This window comes from Cetorhinus maximus, chromosome 9, assembly GCF_964194155.1.
Source record: "Cetorhinus maximus chromosome 9, sCetMax3.hap1.1, whole genome shotgun sequence".
In the NCBI taxonomy this organism is placed as follows: Eukaryota; Metazoa; Chordata; class Chondrichthyes; order Lamniformes; family Cetorhinidae; genus Cetorhinus; species Cetorhinus maximus.
In genome coordinates, this window is record NC_135887.1 from 88730283 (window position 1) to 88747723 (window position 17441).

Genomic DNA, 17441 nt, shown 5'->3' on the forward strand with positions numbered 1-17441 from the left:
AAGATCACATGATCTGTGTTAACCAATCAGTTAGCAGCATGGGGGAACCTCTAGGGAAGAGTTCTCCTTTAGTTATAGAGTTTGATGCACACATGTAGTTGCTGCTGCTGTCTGAAAGTTAAATGTGTCCACCCAGAGAAGTTGCCTGGAAAATAAGCTCTATAACATCCCTGCAAATAAGCCAGCTGCGATATTGGAAAAGGGTGCTTTTTAATGTGACCAGGCACTTGCCTGAAATCGGTGTTAAGAGCCATGCACATCTAAATAGGGGTCCTAATGTTAGTTGCAGGACCCAAATACAAAATTTAGGTACAAATGGGCACAGCTTGCCTCCCGATGTAGCAGGAGTTGAGTGGCCAATTGACAATCTATAAAAGATATAAATCTATAAGTGGAGACCCCTTAAGAAGTGGTTGCAAAACTTTTTAAAAGTTACATTTCTATGGTGCTCCCCAGCTCTCTGCAAGAATGCTGTGGGCCGCTGAATTCAGTAATAATGTAGCATAATTCTTTTCCATACTCCTTGCCAATTGTCTCTTGAACTGCCTTTTTCCTGGGAAACTTGTTATTAATTAACATTTAATCTAACTATCACTGGATATGGTTAAAATATTGCACATTGTCAATCTCCAGGGGCATGCGAAGTAACCGTAATACCTACCGTATGCTGCCGGGTCGGCAATATGTTGCTGCATAAAGCACCCAAAACCAGAGAGGTTGGTGGTGATGCTAGGGATGCCCATTACTGTGCACTCCGCTGGGGGATGAAAACAAATGGAACATTCCATCAGAATCCACTTATGCCTGACAGCAAAGTGATAAATTAATCAAATTACATTGTAAAATTAGACTTTTCGCTGTAATAGTGTGCATTGTTATAGAACTCATTTATTTCTAACTTAAACTTCAGTGCTTAACAGTCATTTTCATCCAGATACCTGTGGATGGGTTTTTGTATGAATGTCCAGACATTTAAAAAAAAAAATCAGACAGGCAGAAAAACTGTGGGTTTGAATTGTGGTAATTGAAAAGAAATACTGCAAGTGTGTCTGAGAGAAATTATTTTGTTTTGGGCATGTACAAAGTGAACTTGATTGGTGTTTGAACATGAGGGAGGAAACATAGAAGACATTTGAAAATGGAGGAGTGAAATTGTTAAGTGCTTGAGGTGTGAGTGAAACTTTGGCAGATAAACAAAATCTCAGCTGGATACTCCAACAACAAATTCATGCTTGCATGACTCTGCGCAGTGTTAAGACCCCAGTTTTCTTCCCTCTTCAGTTGCAACACCATTGGCAGCTTTCTACTATCTCCACCAAGAGGTCAATGTTCCCATGTGAACTTAGATAGCAAGTATTTTCAGGGTATTACATTCTCACATGGCTATCTAGCAGAAGCCACTGGATCGTAATCAGGAGGCAGAATCCTGGTTGATTTTTCTCCTTTATACCTTAATGGCAAGGAGACAATTTCTGGCATCCCTACTGCCAACCTGGCTGAAACAGTTAACTCAGTAGAGATTGGGGATCAAAGCTAGCATTTACCTGGTCTGTCTGGCTTAGTGTCACACCAACACAGCATGGGATGACTTGGGTCATTAGGCAAGCTTAAAATAACACAAGATTCAAAAGAGAAACTAAGGATTTTTCAGTCAGTGGCACGTAAGGGCGTGCCATGCTATGCTCAAAGGAGGTTGCCCACAAATGTCTAGTAATCTCTGTGGTATTTTTTCCCCTTTCCTGACAACAGTTTAAATCAAAGGGATTTTTTGATCTACAGCAATGATGCCAGCAAGCAGGTAAGCAGCCAATCACATTGAAGTATCTACACAGCAAACCAGAAAGTCAAAAGCACTTAATATCTTTCATTTTTAATTTACATTTTTACATAGTGAAAGAAAGAAATACGACTGGATTCAGGCAGAAACTAAAATAAAGATAAACCTTTACGAAAAGATCTTTTCAAAAAATTTGATTTTTAAAAAACTGTGGACAGTTTTGACATTCCACAAATATAAAATCAGCTTTTCCGGCCCAGTGAGGATGCTTAACAGTAAGACCATAAGATGTAGGAGCAGAAGTAAGCCATTCGACCCATCGAGTCTGCTCCGCCATTCAATGAGATCATGGCTGATCTGATAATCCACAACTCCATTTTCCTGCTCTTTCCCCATAATCCTTGATTCCCTTACTGATTAAAAGTCTATCTATCTCAGCCTTGAATATACATAAAGACCCAGCCTCCACAGCCCTCTGTGGTAAAGAATTCCACAGATTGACTACCCTCTGAGAGAAGAAATTCCTCCTCATCTCTTTTTTAAATGGGCGCCTCCTTACTCTGAGATTATGCCCTCTGGTCCTAGACTCTCCCACAAGGGGGAACAACCTCTCAGCATCTACCCTGTCAAGCCCACTAAGAATCTTATGTTTCAATAAGGTTGCTTCTTATTCTTCTAAACTCCAACCAATAATTGTGACCCCTGCACTGATCCCAGTGGCACTCCACTAGTTACAGGTTGCCATCCTGAAAATGCCCCCTGTATCCCAACTCTCTGTCTTCTATTAGTTAGCCAGTCCTCTATCCATGTTAATATACTACCCCAACACCATGGGCTCTTATCTTAAGTAGCCTTATGTGTGGTACCTTATTGAACGCCTTTTGGAAGTCCAGATACATTACATCTACTGGTTCCCCTTTACCTATCCTGCTTGTTACCTCCTCAAAGAATTCTAATTAATTTGTCAGGCATGATTTCCCCTTCATGAAGCCATGCTGACTCTGCTTGATTATATATGCATTTCTAAATGCTCTGCTATTACATCCTTTATAACAGACTCCAACATTTTCCCAATGACAGATGTTAAGCTAACTGGCCTACAGTTACCTGTTTTTTTGTCTCCCTCCCGTTTTGAATAAGGGTGTTAACATTGACAGTTTTCCAATCCTCTGGGATTTTCCAGAATCTAACAGTTCTTGGAAGATTACGACCAGTGCATCCACTATCTCTGCAGCTAATTCCTTTAATATCCTAGGATGCAACTCATCAGGTCCAGGGAGCTTATCGGCCTTTAGCCCCATTAGTTTTCCTAGTACTTTTTCTCTAGCGATAGCTATTGTATTTATTCCATCCCCCCCCCCCCCACCCCCCGTTTTTTGCCCTGTGATTATTGGTACTTTTTGGAATGCTATTAGTGTCTTCTACCGTGAAGACTGATGCAAGGTATTTATTCAACTCCTCTGCCATTTCCTGGTTCCCCATTATTATTTCCCCAGCCTCATTCCCTAAGAGGCCTATATTGACTTTGGCCTGACTCTTCCTTTTTATATATTTAAAGAAGCTCTTACTGTCTGTTTTTATATTACTTGCTGTTTTACCCTCAAAGTTTAATGAAGTGCACCGTTAAAAACCCATTCAATGATGTGCAACTTTTTCTGGGGTTTTTCCACTGATTGCAATCTGAGAGTGCCTCAACAGCACATCTTCTGGGGACGTTTTGAATCACTAACAGCAATTTCTGTATTTCCGCCTTACTCTGCACATGTGTGGACTCCCAAAGTTGCTTTCAGTTTCAGTAGAGTAATGATGGTGAAGGCTGACAGTTTTTGCCATCATTACCACTGCAAAATCCAGGCCTAGGTTTTACAGAATTGTGGAGTGACACATTCAAAACCGAGACTCACTGAACAGAAATGGGCATAGGGAAATCGCCAGTGCAGCAGCCACTCCTCACTCTGATAATATGGAACCTTTGCCTGGTACCAAGTGTGGCAGACTTATTACATCTTATCACAGGGAGGTGGGGCTGAAGACATGAGCAACAAAAATGTTTCCAAGTATCAGGAATTTAGGCTGAGGAAAGATTAGGGAAACTGGCCTCACTTGCTTTGGGGGATGGAGGAAGACTTCAAAGTGACCTAAACGAAGTTCTCCAATTTGCTATCATCTCTGCATTGAAATTGAAAGTTAGGAATAAGACAGGAGATCACACAGATTTTATTTAATTCAATGGATAATGGAGATATGGAATAAGTTGGGAAAATTACTAAATCACATGTATATCTGAAAAGTTTGAGAGCTACAGTGGAAAAGTTTGTAAATGAGGTTCATCCATTAAAAAAAGTTACTTACTGGGCCTAACGGCAATTCCTGTTCCTAAAAATCTTGGCTCCGAACTTCCTTGAGGGATCTCTCAGTCTCAAATCATAACTTCAGTGGGAGATTGACAAAAGCACTTAGAAACACTAAGTGCACGAAGGTAGCAGGAAACTGGAAACCCCTTCAGATTTTCAGGAATTTGACAATGGATTCAAGGGGTTAAAGAGTGAAAGAGTTGGGCTAGTGCTGTCCTATGCCCAGCAGTGTTTAGTACACTGTCGGATTTCCAGTGATGTGCTCATGGGTGCACTGGGATCTAGAGCATGGCTGCGCTGTTTAACTGCTAATCTGGCTTGTCCCTTTAAGGTCACTGCTCATGTAAACTTCGGGCAATTGGTCTAGATAGATGAAATGTAGTAAATGCAGCGACTTATGAACTGTTAAGACCAAGCAGAAGGTAACTGTTAGCTGTTAGACTTCAGGTGACAGAATGGCTTACTTTCTCTCTTTTTTTTTTAAAAAGAATATATTTTCAGCTCCAACATCTGTTGGAATAAAGTCAGCTTACCCTACAGTATATTGCCAAGTGGCCATGCGTCATGTGGGAGCTGAAGCAGCAGACTACTTCACAGCAGAGGGCATCATCAGCAATCTCAATACTAGTTTCAGGTAATGATCAAATTCCAGGACCATGAGTGGAAATTCAGGCTGATTTTGCGCTCTCGCTTAGGATGTTGAGAAAAATGTAGTAGCCCTGCTGCCGTTCGAACTGAGATCCAATAACCCAGCAGAGACTAGGACTTGGACTTGTGGTCTATATAGCTCAGTTACATGTTGACTTTATTAACTGATCTGTTGGGGAAATACTATTGAGCCATATATGGGGACAGATTAACTTCAATGGAAATGCAAATTGGGAAGGATGTAAGATAGGTTGCCGATTGGCTAGCATCTGTTTTACACAATCGCATGAAGTCAAAATCTATCCCAAAATGTTCAGCTGGAATGCCAAATAGTCAGCTAGACATATGCATTCACCTGTATACATTTAATTTATAGAATATAAGTTATGATCATATAAGAAACCATGGAGTGACAAAATGTTTTGGCTCATCAAGTTCCCTTCCTCCACAGACCATTAATGAATCACTTTGCTGCTCTATCATTGAGTCTACCCAGCCACCTTATTCCCTGAAGGAATGTTATACAGGTTTCACCTTGCTAAACAGGTGAATCATGCAACAACTCAAATACCCATTTAACTATAAGCCTTAGATGAGGCGGTGGTGGGTAATGGGGATGGGCAATAAGTACTGGCCTAGCCAATGACACCCACATCCATTGAAAGAATATTTAAAAAATTGGCCTTCCAAAGGTCCCAGAAGCCCAAGGATCCTCATCTTTGCATTGTCCTGATAACAATCAATCCTGTTGGTAACTAGTGATCCAAAGCTTCACTCAGTACTCACTGATAGCCTAATTGGTAGATACAGCACTTGATGTGATACAGACCAAAATACCCATGTTTGGTTGCTAGGCAGTACTGAGTTAGCTGACCTCTACCAATTGTTCAGTTAGGGGCCTACAAATGGTTTAATTAGCCCTGTGTTTGTGAAGGAAATCAATCAATGTTCCTGCTCCTGGTGCTATGCAGTCAGTATGCTAGAAATGAGGCTATATAGACTGAGTAAGATCAGTTGGTTCTCTCCCTCCAATTGAATATCCTGCCAACACTCGTTCTCTAGTTTAAAACTTGAAGGGAGGTCACATTGGCAAAGTGCTTAAGGGCTTTTGGTAGCTGATTTCCAAAATTGCTGCTTCTCCTCAATTCTACCAATGAATTGATGCTCCAGTCCCAGCGTTGGACTCTTCCACCATCAGTTTCAGTGCTACCAATTTTCCCTAATCTCCTGCCCAAGTCTAGCTGTTGCCAATTGTAAACATTTCTCTGCCACTCTCCCGATTCAGCCAAGTCCCAATGCTGCCTCCTCTTCCTGTACGCTCAAGTCCCAACATTGTTACTTTTTCACCTGTTCTCTGATTCTCCTTGGTGGTTCTACGAGTTGCCACAGTCTACCCTTTCCTGCTGAAGAATTCAAGTCCTGACAGATTGCTTTTCTCTATCCAATGCCGACCTCTACTCACTCATGCTGTCAGCTTTGCCCATCTGCCCAAGTCCTCTTGTTAACAAAACCACATTCTCAGCAACTGCATGCTTTAAAATTACATATTACCATCATTTTCTCAGCAGACCAAGAATAAGAATGTGAGGAAAATATGGAGCTTAGTTCTCCTGGCAATGCAACAGAAGATTGATTCAGACAATAGACTGATATAGTATTAATACTTTCCTGTAGCATAACACATAGCTGACGCAATTCATTTCTGTCTGAGATACTCATTTTTATCTTCTTCACAAAGCAAGATTGATGGCCCAATTATGAACAGAGCACTCAAACAAAGAGTGTTCAAAAAGGTGCTTATTGGCTGCTTTTTTGAGGAAAGTAATCATAAATCTACAATAGGAGTCTGTAATGACGCGGAGTTATTCAGTAACGTTTTTCTTTCACACTGACCCACCTCAAATGATCTCTGCCATCATTTTTTGATTTACTGGTGTCTATAAATGTCACTACTAAATTGAGGGAGAGGAAAGCAGTGTCTGTTTAATAACAAAAATCTCTTTGAAGCCGATTAGATTATGCGATGTGTTACAATTGCACTGATGGTGGTAATAAAATAATAATTCCTGTCATTTTCCTTCAGTCTCCTGTATAATGGAGACTGTATAAGTGGACTGAGGGTGATGATTATTCTATGCAAAACATATGTGTAGGGAAGCTAATTGCATCTAGAAAGCATCTACGTATAGACAAAAGATGCGACATGAGCAGCATCTTGGAGAGGCAACTAACAATGCTCTCTTACAGGAAAAGCTTTTCTCTGGTGGAGATTTCTCTCTCACCTTCAGCTTTTACCCTTTCTTTCTCTATTGCAACTTTACTTTGCTTCTAACTCAAATTCAAGCTATGGACCTTTTCCTCACACTCTCCTGTACCTCTGAAGCTTAGGTGTGATGGGATATGGGTAGGTGAGTTGGCAATATATGAATAAGGGGCAATAAGAACAGAAAATGCTGGCAGTACTCAGTGGGTCAGGCAGCATGTGTGGACAAAGAAAGAGAACTAATGTTTCAGGTTAATGACATTCCACCAGAACTGGGAAAAGTTAGAAATGTAATAGGATTTAAGCAAGTGAAAGGGGAGAGGATGGGAAAAAGAACAAAAGGGAAGGTGTGAAAGTGTGGAAGATGGGAGAGATTAAATAACTAGAGTTGTTGGTATATGGCCAAAGGGAGTGGTAAGGGGACAAGTAAAGAAACAAAAGCTGTGTCATGTAAATCGCAGAATAATGAACAGCTGTTCTCCAAAAGCAGAAACAAGAGAAAAATGTGACTAAAACCAGAACTGCAAGGAAAAGGAAATAAAATGGGAGCAGAGATTATGGTCCGAAATTGGTGAATGCTTTTGTATCAATAAATGTTTTCAGTAGGTACTATTTTCAATTGGACAAAATATTGTTCTTAATGATAGACATGGCGTTCTGTTTTGCATGATGTTCCAAAGCATATTGATCTATCATGTAACAGTCACTATAATGCTACCTTAAGTTATAATCCTGTTTGGATTCAGCATCCAGTTCTCTTGGTAATTAGGAAGTTGTTATTTGAATTGTTTGGACTTGTTGCTGAATTTTAATATATTTCATTTGTAGGTAAGGCAACGACGCTGTATGCTGTGTACCAATCCACTGTGAATGCAGAGAGTTATGAGTGCCCTGGTGAGATATGAAATTTGCTGTGCACAATCAGGAAAGAAGCTACTTCCTTGGTTTCACTGGTTGTTAAGGAGTTACACTGAGGATACACATACTTTTCCCAATGACTGGTTAAATAAAAGTATTCTTAAAAGACTGAAAACAGCTGTTTTCATAAACTTGTATTATTAAATAATATGGAGACCTGAAGAGAGAGATAAATAGCTCTTAATAAAAATGAAAATTTGTCTTGCAAACATTGTTTGAGAAAGATATTGTTCTTTTACAATGATTTAAGTGTCTTTCAAAAAAAAGTTGATGAATTTTGTGCTCATTGAGGTAAACACTTTTCATTTCATATAGGCAGTGTTGGTTTCAAGCAATTCAGACATAGCTCAGGTGCTTGCAGATTCTGTTCTCTCTCTCTTATGCTCTCTCTGTTCTGCCTCAAAAACAGAACATCCTCACGCACCATATTCTTCAATTGCTTACATTAGACATTTTGCAGCCTCTCCGAGTTTAGTAACAGATTTGTATGACGAACCCCATTCTTAAATGCACTGTACATATTATGTGCCAATTCTAACTACAGCCAGGATTTTCCGGCCCTGTAATGGCGGGACCAACCATGGGAGATTCGGACACCCCCGCTTCGAGAGACTCGGTGGCTCAGCCAAAAGTCCATTGACTTTTGGTGGGACCGAACGATCCTGGCGGCGGCAGGGCAGAAAATCATGTCTTACAGTTCACTCTCTGTTTGTCTTTTGCAATGCCAATAGTTAATGGAAGCCTATCGGTGTGTCAGCAAGGTAACTGGCCTCTGTCTAGGCCAGCACCAGGAAAATGACCATGAAACTGGTGTGGTGGCCTAGATAAATAGGGAACCCACTTAGTACTAAAAGGGTTAATGGAGAAATTGAATTAAATGCCTAGGCCTAAGAGAAAAATACTGCAACCTTGAAGAACAATACCATCTTGTCTGACCACTGTTGTAGGATGAGCCCTGAGACGTTCCATGTTGTTCTTTCTCAGGCCGAATGCAATCAAAGTTGTGATAACCAAGTGCGTAGGCACCGCACCTGTTGCGGTGGGAATGGAAATTAACTAAAACATGGATTGGTCAGTTAACGTATGCAAATAAGCGGATTGAGATGTGCAAAATTTACTGATTGGTTGTAAAATGCTTTGAAGCAAGTGTTTGTGTATTCTGCTTTGAGATGGTACAATAGCTCTCGTTGTATTGTTCTCCCTTGTGCACAAGTAATAAATAGGGTTTCTATGTATTAATGATGCCTTGGTGTGATTAATCTCCGACACTGGCAGACTCTTAAAAAACCCAACTGACTCATTAATGTCCTTTGGGGATGGAACCTGCTACCCCTACTCAGTCTGGCCTATATGTGACTCCAGTTCCACACTGTGCAACAAACTCGTAAAAGTCCTAGTGATAGGCAACAAATACTGCTTTGCTGCTATCACCCACAACTCATGAATACGTTTTTTAAAAAATGAACAAATACTGGTTGCAACTCACCGGGAGTGTATCCCCATGGCTCATAATATGAAGGAAACACACCCAAGTGGCAGCCACGCACAAACTCTTCATAATCCAAAGGAAGCAACGGGCTGGTGGACGACAGGAACTCTGGATGAAAAATGACCTGGAGGATGAACAAAAGCCATTTAGAAAACAGTAGAGGCAAGGATTCCATCATAAGCCTCCCTTGATGGTCCAGTGGGAAATTGTACCTTGTTTGGTACAGGCCAAATAGATCCAAGATTTGATCTCTGCTTTGTGCTGTGTTAGCTGACCTCATCCAGGGTTGCAGTGGGTACCAAAGACTCTGGGTCAATGGGAAATTAGCAGGGTGCACACTCTGGATTGCTAATCAGTAAATCCTTTTGGAAGGACCAGCTGCACAACAGCTAAAGACAGGAGCCGGTTCAACTGTGATGATTGCACAGTCTATGTCTTGGCAACACTCACTATTCAAGTTTGGTACATGATGAATTATCACTGAAGCAGCAAGGGTGAGATGGGCAAGGACAACACCACAAGTGAGCATTGTCATTAAAGGAAAGGACAGGTGAGAGGCAGCCAGAGGAAAATTTGGAGTACAAAAGAAAATATACTGTGACATTCTATTATTCAGAGAAGGACTTATCCCTTCTTGCTCCCTGGTCATCATGGTTGTGCATTTGGGAACTCTAAGCCAAGGTATGAATTGTCAGCGTCACTGTTCCTGAATTCTGTCTAGTGGCTCCAGCGAGTACATCAGGTAAAGACTGGATCAGATATACTACGGGCTTTTAGCTCATGTAAATTTATACATACAACAATTTATTCCTTTCAATTGTCATAACAAACAAGGAGAAGACGTGCAAAACAATAGCTGGTTGATGAACATACTTCTTCCATTTAGCAAACAGGTTCACCTCTAAAACAACCTTCTGGGACCATCGACACTCAAGTTTATTTGACTGAAAATTGTCAGCCTACCACTTTTATGAGCCATTCCATTTGTGTACAGAATTCATTAAGAATTTTTCATGGTAACCAAGAAAGGTAGTGTCCATACCTTAACTCTGTCACTCTTGCTATTAAACAACCCAATTCTTCGGATTGCCTTGAGAAGGAGATCATTGGAATCATCCAGCATGTTGTGTGTACAAATAGGAGGCAGTGTACGGCGCTGTTTAACAAAAAGACAACCATGTTCAGGAAAGTGAAAAGGGTAAGAACTCAGTCAAAGAAATTGTAATTATTTATAACATTGAAATTTTCCCTTCCACAATTGGCACTCACCAGTTTTTACTTGTTCGTATTGGTAATTTATTTGATTGCATTCATGCTGAGGGTCCTCTCTGAAATTAAAACCCTTCCAATCTCTTCTTTGCACATTTCCCTTCCCAACTCATCTTCAGTGACCAGTCTTATTTCTATTTTACATCAAATTTCTCTGTTCTGATTGGTCAACTCTTGCTGGTGTTTGTTTTCAAGGGCATTGGCATCATCCAAATTCCTTGGCCATTTCTCATGTGAGAGTCTGGACAAGAAGTGTCAATAGGCTACTGATTTGTGGGGCAGTAGGAGATCACCTGAGGTTCATACCTGAGCCTAACTGTGTCCCCAACTGATATCCACACACAGAGTTTCCAGATTAGGTCACTGTAAGTGATTTTCAACATTTGCCTGCACCAGATCAGAGTGATCATGCTGCTCACCTGATACTGATCATGCGAAGACTCAACCGTTTTCAACTCAGGACTCATTTACACCAGGTCCGTGAGCTCAACATACTCATTGAGCGCTAATGAGCAGCTTGTCAATCTGGGAAATTGGGTGACTCCATAGCAGAGTGGTGTCAAAGAGCATTGTAAAGGAGAGGGAGGAGCCTTCTTACTTCTCTTAGACCCACAGATGTACGCAGGAAAAATATTAGCAGCTCCTAGTGGTTCCTTTGAGAACCGTCACGTGGGCTGCTTAATCTATTGTTAATGGATGGTGCATTTGAGATGCACCCCGCCTCCACACACACCTCCCCCACCCCACACACACCTCCCCCCCACCCCCACACCTCCCCACTGGTACTGTGAACTGTAAACTCCTCCAGCAGTGCAAGGTTCCTATTTGCATAGTGAAGTAGGGCTGTTCTGGACAGCAACACTGACCTCCCAATTGTGGGCTCACCTAAAAATCTCAGGTAGTGAAATTTTAAACATGATTTTTTACTGCTGGTTTCTAGATAAACAGGGCAGGCGCCAGTTGAAAATTACTCTGAGTCATTTCCTATTCATACTGGGAACACAGAGTCTAATTGTGACACAAAGTGTGTCACCCCTATTGCTGACCAGTGTTTCTAACCATGTTTCACATTCATTTTCTCTTTAATCATTTCCTAGTACATTATTTACCAAGCTTAATGATGGTTAATGGTTTTTCTGAAAAAAAGAGACACGTCTAAGCTTTTTGTCTTGTATTCATCAGGACACCCGCAAGAATACCAATATAAGAGGGAAAACAACAATTTATACTGTATGAGTGTGCTGATTGGTTGGCAAGCAGCATTGCCATGGAGAATGCACCACTGATGGTGACTGACAGTCGACTACGTAGCATTATTTGAAATTTGAATTGAAATTTAAACAATTTCAAACTATGCTTGGCAGCAGACTGTCAGTCACCATCAGTGGTGCATTCTCCATGGCAATGCCACATGCCAACCAATCAGCATCCTCATACAGTATAAATTGTTTTCCCCCTTATATTGGTATTCTTGCGAGTGTCCTGATGAGTGCAATACGAAAAGCTTAGACATGTCTCTTTTTTCAGCAGTACTCAAGTTCTGTACCACGAAATGGCTAGTTAATGGTTTTATTTTTTAATTTATTTTTTGTTGTATTAATGTACATAGTAAGTAAAGCCTGAAGAATGGTGATGACAGAAAAGAAATCTGAGCATTCCTGAGTTTCTCTGCTAAAGAGCTTACCTGAGTAGCATATATGGCTCTCTTCATCATAGTGAAGTCCTCCCGATCCAAAATTGAGTTTATATTGGGCATCTCACCTCTGAAACCAAATTAACACTTCTTGAATAGGCTAACCTGTACAAAACTACAGTTTTAAAACTCCATTTTCCCACAAACAATCCTGAATTTTTTTCCTCAATTTTTATTTTTGGGGTGGGGATGGTGAATTTATAGACTTATCAAGGGGAGGGCCATAAGGGTGGGGGAACAGAACACTTCTCCTATTCTTTCTATTTGTAATCCACAGGTCAAACATAGTGTGGCATGGATGTGGAGTAAACCTCTTATTCTCCCCCACCAATGTGCCTCACCTCAAATCATTGCACAGCACTATTCCATCATTGTTAATTTTACCATGTCCTACACCAACTATCTTTATGGCCCTTTTGGGTGAAGTTAGAAATGTTTTGCTCATTCCATCAATACTTTGTTTTTATCCCATCAGCCTGAACTAGATTAAACCCCAGGGTCCAGAATGGACAGAATGTTGATCCATCATGTTACCATTTGCAAACAATGCTACTTTCCGGTTGACTGTAAGGCAGCTTTCTATGACTATTTTAAAGTACTGCTTGGGACACACTACTTCTGTTCTAACCATATTTAACACAAAAAATTGGTTTATAATAATACTCACACTTATATTTTACTTGATCACATCTTAAAGAACCTCATAAAATAAACAACTTTTTAGGTGATGATGACATGTAAGCAAATACAGACAATGTTCTGCACTAGCACCTTACCCCAAACAGCAGTGAGATAAATTATAAATTAATCTGACATGGTAGCATTGGACTAGGAAGGAATATTGGTCAAAGCACTAGATAAATTCACTGCTTTGTTCTGAATAGTGTTTTGGAAACTTTAATATCTACCTGAAAAGGAAGACATATTCCCCACCAACAGACAGTACCTTCAATAATGCAGCATTTACTTGGTACTGCATTGGGGTGCTAGTTGCTGCGCTCCAACCTAGAAGCGGAGCTTCTATCAACTCAGGGATAAGAATGCTAGCAATTGAGTTGAGCTGACACAGCTTTATCAATACTCAATGTCCTGAGGGAGAAAGGTGGGACTCCAAAAAGACAAAAAGTAAATAAAAACAAGAAAATAATAGAAAAACGCCCAATTTGTTTAAACAGAATCCTATTATGTAACATTTGTTATTCTTAAGGATTGTGCTTCCATTGTACACAGAGATACTTACTCCAAGAGTGACTCGTAAAGCTTTTTGCCAAACTTTTCTTTGACCACATTGGCGGTGTCCCTGAAACAAAACACATGAGATTTCAGATAATTGGAATTTCTTTGTCCTGAGCTCACCTGAATCTGGTGGAGATAGAGTAAAATGATCCTCCTTCTGGTATCAGTTTGCATTTTCTGATTATCAATAGGCTTTAATTAACTGGTATAAAACATTAATTTGCCAATGACAATTCCTATTTCTGCGTGACTAGAATTTCCAACTCCACAGCAGCTACAGAAATAATAAAGGCTATCCAAAGTTACTAATTACAATCTTTGAAGCTTATGTCAGTACTAATAACCTTTCTACTACACATTAAGTTTTGTAAATGAAGGATACATTTTATTAAAAACTCATTACAAGTACATAGCTCTTCACATTTGTGTGCAGAGTTGTAAAAATGTCAAATTGTGTTATGCACAATAGTTGCTATTTTATGTAGCAAAAATATCACCCTATGATGGCACAATCTGGCCATTAAGATTATCATAAATTTCTCAAAGCGTTTTCCAAATTTGTTTTTCATTCAAAATATTTTCTCTCAGCAATGAAATTTCTAATGTCCAAAATAAGGGTTGGTTTAGTTAAGAAACACATTTCACAAATACATGATTAAATTTTTGTCCCTTGAATTGTCTCACATCTCCTAATAAAGTTCTACTTTGAAGGACTTGGCCACTCTTAACATCAGGTCTTGGACTTCATATTTTAGTCTGTAACTATGACATAATAAGCTGAATTTGCATTCTGTAATCAGGGTGGTGTTCCAAGTGCCATAGCCAATTTCTCAGAATATATCAATGCTGTTATCAGCTATATTGATGTGATTATACTCTCTAGCTTCTATCCACTTTTGCTCAGTTTCTTTACTTTTTTATTAATTTTGGGGGAATAATCAAGGAAAATTTCAAAAGCTTCGCCGTAGTAATATTTATATTGAGTGACATGAATGGTAGTAGAACAAGGGGAAAGGGAGGGCACAGGAGTAGAGTGGGTATTTGAAAAGGGTGCTGGAAGCAAATGGATGTTGGAAAAGTAAACAGGCAGCAAAAACCTAAAGGGATAGGAAGTGTGATGGGAGTGGGGCAGAGGCGAAAGGTATGAGTGTTTGAGAGATTTGGAAAGAGACCTGCTGGAGGGCCACGTTTTCCTGCAACAGCAGTTGGCTCCTCTCCCTATCGTATTGCCCCCTAGTTCTCAGCCAGGTGTAAAGGAGAATAAGATAGAGAGAAAAAGAACAAATAGAGTTAAGGAATAGACGAGAAATAAAAACAAACAATGAGAGCCAAAATTAGAAGGACGAAAGAGTGACTATATTCTCTGACTCACGGTGTACTATGACAGGATGGCTCATTCCACCAGACTGATTGGCTTCCTTGCCAAGTGGCAATCCAGAAGCTTATCCATTATGTAACAGTCTAAGTAAACAGAAAGAGATTCTACTCCATCAGTGTGCAACTGGTCAGTTGTCAGCAATACATCCTCATGCATGTCAAAACGAGGTGTCAGCTGTGGCTCAGTTCATAGCACCCTCGCCTTTGAATCAGAGGGTTGTGGGTTCATGTCCCACTCCCGGAAACCAAGAACTGTGATTGTACTCGAAAAGAGTTGCAATCTGTGACTGTTGATAACTCGAAAGAGTATCATGCATGTCAATGTCTGCTTCCCAAGCAGCTTCCACTGCACAGCCAATTTACTGCAATCACCTGTGTCAGGCTTATTTGAACACAAAGAGAGACTGAAAGGATGGCTCTTCAAAAAGCCTAGTCAATCCACTTAGAGAAACAGAGTGCTGATGGAGGGGGGCTTTGGAAACCACCTGGATTATTAACAAGCATGCCATTGGCACCTTAAAGCAGCCCTTCACATCAAATGGTGTACTGACCTACAGCTCCAAGTGATCATAATTGGCTGTTGCCTGCCAATTACTTTGACATACAAAAGAGGCCAACCTATGGTGGATGAAGAAGCCAAAATCAAAAATAATGCCATGGTAAAAGGCAGACAGAGGCCACATGGACATAGCTCCAGGCCACCAGTAGATCCAGAAAGACTGGTGTGTTGGCGCTCTTAAAAGATACATTAAGGTAAGTTACTGTTACTCCCTGAAACTGGGTGAGAGAGCCTTTTGTAGATTTGAGTCTATAGCAGCAGTGTGATCATTCTTGACAGATACTGCACTATATTGAGCCGGTACTATTGCATGCTTTACTGTAATGCCCCTGAAGTTGCTGTGCACACCATTGTAGACAGCAGTGCAGTCAACTGTTCATTCATGACTGCACAGATTCAGTAGTTGCCTTTGCCAGACCTTGCAGGATAGTTTGTGCAGACTTAAGTAATTTATGCAAATGATCCTGCTTCATTAGCAACCTCTTTTATAAACAGACTCAATGATGCCAGAAACCCTAATCAAAGGCAATAGTCAGCTAGTGTTTGCACTTTATCCACCATCACCACTTGGTCCCCAGACTTGGCTCAGTTAACAGCACCCTCACTTGTGAGCCAGAACATAGTGGGTTCAAATCCTAATCCAAAACAATCTAGGTTAACACAATCGCACAGCATTGGATTGCTGGAAGTGCCCTCTTTTAAATGAGATCGTAAACGGAGGCTCCATCTTCCCTCAATAAAGGTCTCATGTTACCATTTGAAGAACAGCAGGGAAGTTCTTCCGGTGCCTCACCAATATTTATTTTTCAAACAGAACAGTTAAATTAGTCATTCATCTCATTGCTAGTGATGGGACCTTATATACACAAATTAGCTATCATGTTTTGCATACAAAACAGCACTTTAGAAGTACTTCACTAGCAGGATATCCTGAGGAACTAAAGGGCATTGCATCAATGCAAATACTTTCTTCATTTCCTTACAGTGTGACCCACCCAGTTAAAGCTCAAGTTCACTGTCTACACCCTGTGTACCCATGTGAAGCTTGGTAAAGATGATGCAAGAGATGCTAGGGTGGTGCCTTGCTTTGAGACACAAAGTGGCATCAGTTTATTTTCCCAGGCTCATGAAATCAGAAGAACATGTGAAAATGCTGCACCCAAGAAGAATTTTGAATAATTTGAGGTTCCGTAATTCTGAGAAGGAAGAAATGGCATAATATGAACGTGATGATAATAGGCTGAATTTAAAAAAGTCTTTGTTTACCATACTCCACGCATTCACATACGTGCACAGTAAATCTAATTTAGGCCTTATTACATTCCTTCTTACTCTGGCCCTGCCTAATACCTTATTATTTCCTATTCTAGTGCTTTGTGTCTCTCCAAATTCTGTGTACTTTGGTATTGCTCTCTATTGCCATCTCTTGTTCCCCACACCCCTAAGTTAGTTTGAGCCCTCCCAAACAACACTAGCAAATCACCCCACAAAGCGATAGGTCCCAGTTCTGTCCAGATGCAGCCTGATCCCCAGAACTGGTCACAAAGTCCCAGAAATCCAAAGCCCTTCCCCCTGCACCATCTCTCCAGCTGTGCATTCATCTGCTCCATCCTCCTATTTCTATACTCACTTGCTTGTGTACCAGGAGTGATCCGAGGATTACTACCTTTAACGTAGTTTCCCTCTGAGCTCTCTAAAATTTGCCCGCTGGAACACATCCCTCTTTCTACTTACATCATTGATACCTAAATGGACTCTGTTTGCTGGTTGCTCACCCTCCCACCGCAGAATGCTCTGCAGCTACTCAGTGACATTCTTGACCTTGGTACCAGGGATGCAACAGCCTAGAATCACGTCT

General features: G+C 40.6%; 1 protein-coding gene across 1 annotated transcript in view; it reads right to left on the bottom strand.

Moving 5' to 3' along the window:
- The window catches only part of LOC144684817 (glycogen [starch] synthase, muscle-like), a 126799-nt gene that overhangs the window by 35923 nt on the left and 73435 nt on the right, over positions 1-17441 (bottom strand). Inside the window, exons 9-13 of the mRNA XM_078549085.1 lie at positions 13652-13711; positions 12403-12481; positions 10492-10605; positions 9447-9573; positions 662-757 (exon numbers count right to left, since the gene is read on the bottom strand). Of these exons, the coding sequence (XP_078405211.1) occupies positions 662-757; positions 9447-9573; positions 10492-10605; positions 12403-12481; positions 13652-13711 (476 nt within the window). The remainder of the gene's footprint in view (positions 1-661; positions 758-9446; positions 9574-10491; positions 10606-12402; positions 12482-13651; positions 13712-17441) is intronic.